The sequence below is a fragment of the Lemur catta genome, chromosome X (assembly GCF_020740605.2).
Source record: "Lemur catta isolate mLemCat1 chromosome X, mLemCat1.pri, whole genome shotgun sequence".
Classification (NCBI taxonomy): domain Eukaryota; kingdom Metazoa; phylum Chordata; class Mammalia; order Primates; family Lemuridae; genus Lemur; species Lemur catta.
In genome coordinates, this window is record NC_059155.1 from 59,132,950 (window position 1) to 59,140,901 (window position 7,952).

At 50.2% G+C, this 7,952-nt stretch overlaps 1 protein-coding gene across 4 annotated transcripts; it reads left to right on the forward strand.

Annotated features, from left to right (window-relative positions):
• Window positions 1–7,747, forward strand: LOC123628626. Of its 4 annotated transcripts, XR_006731710.1 has the most exons (5): window positions 1–1,769; window positions 2,462–3,205; window positions 4,179–4,326; window positions 4,954–5,033; window positions 5,699–7,747. XR_006731710.1 is itself a non-coding variant. In XM_045538472.1 (3 exons), exons 1-3 carry the CDS (start codon window positions 3,872–3,874, stop codon window positions 5,956–5,958), a joined length of 837 nt encoding a protein of 278 aa, XP_045394428.1. In that variant the 5' UTR covers window positions 3,240–3,871; the 3' UTR covers window positions 5,959–7,747. The 4 variants fall into 4 exon arrangements, 2 of the variants coding, with proteins under 2 accessions (XP_045394428.1, XP_045394429.1); XR_006731709.1 differs by having other exon boundaries at window positions 1–3,205; XM_045538472.1 differs by lacking the exons at window positions 1–1,769; window positions 2,462–3,205 and having other exon boundaries at window positions 3,240–4,326; window positions 4,912–5,033.
• Window positions 7,748–7,952: the final 205 nt, after the last annotated feature.

Genomic DNA, 7,952 nt, shown 5'->3' on the forward strand with positions numbered 1-7,952 from the left:
CCCGCCCCACGCCTCCGCTGCCGCTGGCCGCTTGTTCTCTCCGCCCCCCTCAGTCTCTCCCTCTCCCTCTCTCTCTGTCCCTGCCTGTCTCTGTGTGTGCTCTTCAGATCTTTTTAGGCGGCTGAAATTTCTGGTTTTCTTTTTGAATGGGATTTAAAGAGTCCACTGTGGAATCGGCAAGGCGCCAAATTAATCCACCTGCACCGGTCAAGCCAAATGGGCAGCTCCCTGACTGCCCTTGGAGTCCGCGGGTCCGAGGCCCTTATTATCACATCAAGAGAGGGGTGGATGGCTTATGCTGCCAGCACCATCTTGGGTCCCTCCGGGGCAGCAGCTACAGTAGGGAGTCCGATTTTTGCGCGCTGTCATCATTGGCCAATTGTCTTGTCCTGTCCTCCGTCCTTTATGTCCACCTGTGGTGTGAGTGAGTGACAGTGTCACGGTTGCATGGCCGAAAGGCCACGGAGCTTGAGAAACCCTCCCCTGTAAAACAAGTCTGTGTCTCTGCGTGTCGTCGCCGGCACAGGTGTTCAATAAATGTAGACTGTGTATAAAAATTGTCTTTGAGACACACTACTCAGGTCCCCTTGAACTGAATGACTGAGTCAGCTTCTTACATTGCCTTTGGCCTGTTCGGGTTGACTCTATTGCTGGGTATCGAGCTTTACTCAGTGGCCCCACAGGATTGGGGGCCAGGGAGAAGGCTGTCATTAGTGGTTGTAGACTGAACTATAATAGGTTTCCTTTTCTGCTTGCGATGTTGCTCCCCATTCTGACCGTTGCCTGGATCTTGTGATATTTAGGCTTTTCATCATGGACCAATCTCAGCCCTGTGTTACTTGCTCTCCTCTTAAATGCTTCTTGAGAAATTTCCAAGACTTTCAGTGTTGGGCCAGGCCCTATGGCTTTTCACTTAACACCTTTGACTTACAAAAATTTTGTGAATGCGAGTGGCCCACATTTGGTGTCGGACGGCCCCCGGAGGGCAGTGTCCAAGTTACCCTTGCCAACAGGGTCCAGGCCATAATGTTTGGAAATCCAGGACGTCCAGATCAAATCCCTTATGTACAGATCTGGAATGACATCTTAATAGACAACCCTAAGTGGTTACAGTCTTGTCTTAAACCCCACAAAAACAAGGCTGCAAACAAAACATCAGTTCTCTTGACTGGGCCCCCTTTAAAGGGAAAGCCCGGGCCTACAAATAAAAGAGAAAAACCGAGCCCCATCTAGTTGACCAGCCAGAGGATCCCCTACTACTGGGGCCCCCACCATATCCGGCTGCCCATCCCCCGATCCAGCTCCTAGAAGAGTCCCTGAGCCCTGCAGCCCTCCACACACCCGGAGTGGCTCACACTATAACCCTTCCCCAGATCCCCCCTGGCCGGGGTCCAACTCCTCAGGGGCGCCAATCCTTCCTCTCAGACAGGTCCCTTCCCCACTGGGAACTGACTGCCCTCCGTTCATGGTTTATGTCCCCTTCTCAACTAGTGACTTGCATAACTGGAAACACCAAAACTCCTCTTTCTCTGAGAAGCCTCAGGGACTAATTTCTCTCCTGGAGACTGTCTTTTATACTCACCAGCCAACTTGGGAGGACTGCCAGCAGCTCCTCCAAACCCTCTTCACTTCTGAAGAGCATGAGCAGATGAGGAGGGAGGCGGTCAAAACCATCTCTGGCCCGGATGGGCAACCCACAACTGACCCAGTCCGGGTAGAGATTGTTTTCCCCTCTGCGCGACCAGACTGGGACCCAAATGAGGAACGAGGTAAGGAGGAACAATTGGTATCGCCAGACTCTGCTAGGAGGCATAAGGGCAGCAGCTAAAAAGCCGACTAATCTGTCCAAGGTAAGCGAAACCATACGGGGACCTAACCAGTCCCGGGCGGTGTTCCTAGAACGCCTTTTTGAAGCTTACCGCCTGTATACTCCTATAGACCCAGAGGCACCCGAAAATAGACGTGCCATTAATATTGCTTTGCCACTCAGTCGGCCCTAGATATTAGGAGAAAGCTGCAGAGATTAGAAGGATTTGAGGGAAAAATGCCATCTGAGTTAGTAGAAATTGCCCAGAAGATTTATAACAACAGAGAGGACCCTGGGGCTGCACAGTCTAAAAGAATGGCCAAAATTCTAGTATCCGCCATGATGGAACAAGAAAAACATGAGGATAAAAAGGGGAAGGGGGCCAAGGGACAGGACTGCAGTGACAGAAAAAGAGAGGGCCTAGACCGTGACCAGTGTGCCTATTGCAAGGAACGTGGCCACTGGAAAATTAAATGTCCTTACCGAAGAAAAAGGGGGGCTAAGCCTGTGCTGGTCCTCATGGAGGACACAGACTGACGGGGCCGGGGCTCCATCCCAATAAGCCCCCAGGAGCCCAAGGTAACTCTCAATGTCGGGGGCAAGCCTATAGGGTTTCTAATAGGCACTGGAGCCACACACTCCGTTCTCCAACAGGCCGAGGGACCCATCTCTGAAAAGAAAACCCTTATCCAAGGGGCCACAGAGAAAACCAAGGCCTATCCCTGGACTAGAACCAGAATAACCAACCTTGGGGCGGGAACCATCACCCACTCGTTCCTGGTAACGCCAGAATGCCCGTACCCTCGCCTGGGAAGAGACCTGCTCCAAAAATTGCAGGCGGCCATATCCTTTCAGGGGGACGTGGCCGAACTCTCATTCAACTCAGGCCCATCCACTAGTCCTTCTTACTTGCCCCTTGTCAGAGGAGTATTTGCTGGCTACGGAGGCCCCCTCCCTAGGGGCCTCAGGTCCCTACCTATGAGAATTACGGAACAGGATTCCTAATGTTTGGGCAGAAACAAACCCACCTGGGCTGGCCTCCCACCGGCCCCCCATCATTGTCCAGTTAACCAGTACAGCCACCCCGATCCGGGTCAGACAATACCCTATAAGCCTAAAGGCAAGAAAGGGACTTGCTGTCCACATCAAAAGACTCCGGGAGGCAGGCATTTTAGTTCCTTGTCAGTCGGCCTGGAATACGCCTCTGCTCCCGGTCCAAAAGCCGGGGACCGATGACTACCGACCAGTGCAAGACCTCCGGGAAGTCAACAGAGAATTGAGACCATTCACCCCACTGTGCCTAGCCCCTATACACTTCTGAGTTTGCTGCCTCCGAGTCATCAGATCTACACGGTGCTGGACCTGAAGGACGCCTTCTTCTCACTTCCTCTATCCGCAGTAAGTCAACCCATCTTTGCTTTTGAATGGACTGACCGGGAGGGAGGGTACTCTGGACAGTTAACCTGGACGAGGTTGCCACAAAGGTTTAAGAACTCACCAACTCTGTTTGATGAGGCTTTAAGCCAGGACTTAGCCCACTTTAGGCAAGAGCATCCAGAGATAACTCTCTTACAATATGCAGATGATCTCGTCCTAGCCGCAAAGGATCAGGCAACCCGTAAAGCGGCTACTGAGGACTTACTAACAGAACTAGCGCAGTTAGGATACAGAGTATCAGCTAAAAGGGCCCAGCTCTGTGCCCCGGCAGCAACATACCTAGGGTACAAATTAAAAGAGGGCAAACGCACCTTGTCCACTGGCAGGATTGAGGCTATCCTAAAGATACCACAGCCTAAAACTGAGAAACAGGTGCAAGAGTTTCTAAGGGCAGTGGGGTACTGAAGACTTTGGATTCCTAAGTTTTCTGAGATAGCAAAACCCCTATATGCCTGTGCCGGGGGAAAGGAGGAATCTCTAGTCTGGACTGGAATTGAAACCCAGGCTTCTGAGACTCTCAAACAAGCGCTCACAAATGCTCCTGCATTGGCTTTGCCTGATCTAACTAAGCCTTTCCAATTATATGTTGCTGAGAGCCGGGGCATAGCAAAAGGGGTATTAACCCAGATGCTGGGACCCTGGAAAAGACCGGTGGCTTACTTGTCTAAAAGGCTGGATCCTGCAGCATCTGGCTGGACAAACTGTCTGCGAGTCATCGCTGTGACTGCCGTGCTAGTCAAGGAGGCCTCCAAACTAACGTTGCGGCAGGACCTGCAAATTGTAGCCCCTGATTCGGTGGAGGCCTTGCTAAAGAGTCCCCCCGAGCGCTGGCTCTCAAACTCCCGCATAACCCAATGTCAGGTGCTGTTGCTAGACTCCCCCAGAATCCGGTTCCTAAAAACAGCCTCCCTCAAGCTTGCCACCCTACTCCCAGATGATGAGCCGTCGGAGCCACTCCATGACTGTCTTGAAGTGCTCGAGTCTCTTGCCAACCTAAGGACAGATCTTACCGATCAACCGTGGCCAGATCCTGACGAGAAGCTATCCACAGATGGGAGCAGCTATATGTCTGAGGGAGTCAGGTACGCAGGGGCGGCTGTAGTAACTGCCGACCGGGTCATTTGGACACAAGCCCTTAGGCACGGGACAGCGGCCCAAAAGGCAGAGCTCATAGCCTTGACCCAGGCCCTAAGATGGGGAAGAGACAAAACCGTCAACATCTACACAGACAGTAGATAAGCCTTTGCAACGGCACACACACATGGGGCACTCTACCAGGAACGGGGGCTTCTAACCTCAGGGGGAAAGGAAATAAAGAATAAGCCAGAGATACTGGCCTTGCTAGAGGCCATTTGGTTACCTAAAAAGGTAGCCATCATCCACTACAAAGGGCATCAAACTACTGATTCCCCAGTGACGAGAGGTAATGCTTTTGCTGACGCGACCGCAAAGGAAGTTGCACAAAAACCAGTGGGGCCTCTCCAGATTCTTCCTGTTCTCCCTGAATGACTCTTGCCAAGCTCCCCCCAATATACTGAGAATGAAATTAAACTGGGAGACACCCTAAAAACCAAAACTGACTCAAAGGGGTAGAGGATTCTCCCAAACAACAAGGTGTTAGTCCTTAGACATCTAGGACAAGACCTAATCAGACAAATACATCACAGCACACACCTTGGCGGCACCAGGTTGACTGAACTTCTCCACAGGGACTACTACCTTCCTCGGCTACATCAGATGGCCCAGCAGGTAACAACGAGATGCCACATCTGTGCACAAGTCAACTCAGGTAAAGGAACTAATCCTCCCCCCGGAATTAGGTTCAGGGGACAAGCCCCAGGGGAACAATGGGATGTGGACTTTACAGAAGTAAACCCAGGCAAATACGGATGTCGCTACTTGCTTGTATTCATTGATACCTTTTCCGGATGGGCAGAAGCCTTCCCTACAAAGTCAGAGACAGCACAGATAGTTGCAAAAAATGAATCACTAAAATTGTTCCCCAATTTGGCCTCCCACTTGCCCTGGGGTCCGACAATGGCCCGGCGTTCATCGCCCAAATGACTCAATTATTAGCCAAGACACTGAAAATTAATTGGAAATTACACTGTGCTTATAGACCTCAGAGTTCAGGACAGGTAGAAAGGATGAATAGGACTTTAAAAGAAACATTAAGCAGGTTAAAGCTGGAGACTGGCGAAGACTGCGTAAGCCTCCTTCCCTTTGCCCTGCTGAGAACCAGGTGCCCTCCTTATGTTAAAGGCATAACCCCATATGAGAGCATGTTTGGTCGACCACCCCCACTCGTTCCTAAACTGGGGGAAGAAAAACTGGCTGAATTAAATAACCATTCCCTCCTTACGTCGTTGCAGGCCCTACAGTCTGTCACCCAGCAGACCCGCGATCTTATAAAAGCCGCTCATCCCGGACCAACTAACCTTCCCTCTGAAAAAGCTTCATTTCAGGTGCAGCCTGGAGACCTCGTCTGGGTAAAGGAACTTCAACCTGCTAGCCTGGAAGCCAAGTGGACTGGACCGCTGCCTGGGATCCTTGCCGCTCCTACTGTGGTGAAAGTCATGGGAAAGCGCCACTGGATTCACCACACCCACGTCAGAAAGGCTTCCCCGGACCAGCTTCCAGAGAGATGGACCGTCCAGGCTACCGAGGACCCACTAAAGATAAGACTTCCCAAAGACTCCTCTGGTTCCTCCTAATTGCTTGTGTCAATCTCACCACAGGCACCCTCCCCCTCACCGACCTATACACTACATCTGGGTACTAACTAAAACGGTAGACGGAACTGTTATAGCCCAAAACTCCACCCTACCCCAGCCGGTCCTCCACTTTGACCTCTGCCAGTTGTTCAGGGATGAGAACAAACAATGGCATTGGGGAGGATACGGGGGACCGGGCTGTGGGTCTGACAGACTAAAACTAGGGTTACAAGCTTATCAGCACTATGCCTGTCCCACAATTGGGCCACAGCAATGTCAGAAAGAGGGCGAGTATCATTGTGCCAAGTGGGGTTGTGAAACTATAACACCTTGGGTTAACAAAGACCCCCATATTTCTCTAACTCGGGGCACACGCAGTTGCACCACTAATATATTAGGATCCCGCAACCCCATAACAATCAAAATGTATCAGTGGCACACTCAAGAATGGGCTTCTGGGAAGACATGGGGTTTCAGACTATATGCCACTTACTGTCCGAACTCAGACCCAGGAGTCCTGTTCACCATACAGAGATTCACTCCTGCAAGGCCCAACAACCCTATAGGACCTAACCGAGATCTATATCTTAGTTTGTCACCTGTACAACCCCCCAAGCCCCTTGGCCAACCTACCCCCTCACTGGATACCTCTTTAGCCCACCCTTCTCACACCCTCACACCCGTTCCATGCAGGCAGCCCCTACTGAACTTGTTAAGCTCAGTCTATAGGTTCCTAAATCAAACTAGTCCTAACATAACCGAGGACTGTTGGCTCTGCTTAAACCCTGAGCCCCCTTATTACATAGGGATCAGGGCCACCTGCTCCACTGGCCCCACAGAGACAGATATTAAAAACTCAACAACAAAAGAAGCCCCAAAATGACATTATTGCAAATGGGGTCAGAAGCCTAAGCTCACTCTAAAAGATCTCCAAAAACAGGGGACTTGCATTTGTTCCCCTGAGTTTATCTTAGCCAGGTCCCCTACCGTGACTCCTGTAGCTCTGTTATAAAGATAAATTCCACTGATCTGGAAGGCAAGATGCTGTTAATCACCCCTGAAGGTGCCTGGTTTGCCTGCACAACGGGAATCCCCCCTTGTGTGCGGCCATCCATAATATACCAAAAAAACAAGCTCTGTGTCCTTGTACATATTGTTCCCCAAGTATACTATTATTCTGGCGAGGGGCAAAGAGAGCATTTACAAGCTCCAGCCCCCTCTCGTGTCAAATGAGCTATACCTGTGTTAGTCCCTGCGCCTATAGGTTTAGGAATTGCGGGTTCTACAGCTGTAGGAACTTCTACACTTATAAGCAGCAATCAAAATTTTAAAGCTTTAAGTCAGCAAATAGACCTTGATCTCAGTGACTTAAAAAGTTCTGTCAGTCGCTTAAAACAATCAATACACTCCCTTGCAGAAGTAGTCCTCCAAAAGCATCGGGGCCTAGACCTCTCATTTCTAAAACAAGGGGGTCTTTGTGTGGCCTTCAGCAAAACTTGCTGCTTCTATGCAAACCACTCCGGTATTATAAAAAATAGCCTCTCCCAGGTACAAAACATACTAAGAAAAAGAAAGCCAGAAAACACACAATAACTGGTATAAAAACTTATTTTCCTGGTCCCCGTGGATGACAACACTTTTGTCAGCTATAGCGGGACCAGTTATTTCCATTCTGCTGGCACTGCTTTTGGCCCCTGCATTATAAACAGCCTGACTTCCTATGTTAAACAAAGAATTCAGGCTGTCAAGCTTATGGTTCTCCAGACTCACTATCCACATATCTATAATGCTAATAACAAAGAATCAATGATTTGATTCTCCCTAAAAACCAGTGGGGAATGTCAGAGTGTGGGTTTCATGCCAAAAAAAATCATTAACCTGCTATCTCGCTTCTGTAAATCCGCTTGCTAAAGACAGTGCCCCAAGCGTGGGAATGCAACACCCATGTTCTGCATGACCAGGCCCTAAAACTGCCCAGATCCTGTTGCACCAGG

Excerpts from the sequence above, each read along its gene's own strand:
- LOC123628626 (XM_045538472.1), top strand. The coding sequence starts at position 3,872 with ATGCTGGGACCCTGGAAAAGACCGGTGGCTTACTTGTCTAAAAGGCTG. Across the intron at positions 4,327-4,911 it reads TATATGTCTGAGGGAGTCAG|CACACACCTTGGCGGCACCA; the intron begins GTACGCAGGGGC and ends AATACATCACAG. Across the intron at positions 5,034-5,698 it reads CTGTGCACAAGTCAACTCAG|CTTCATTTCAGGTGCAGCCT; the intron begins GTAAAGGAACTA and ends CCTCTGAAAAAG.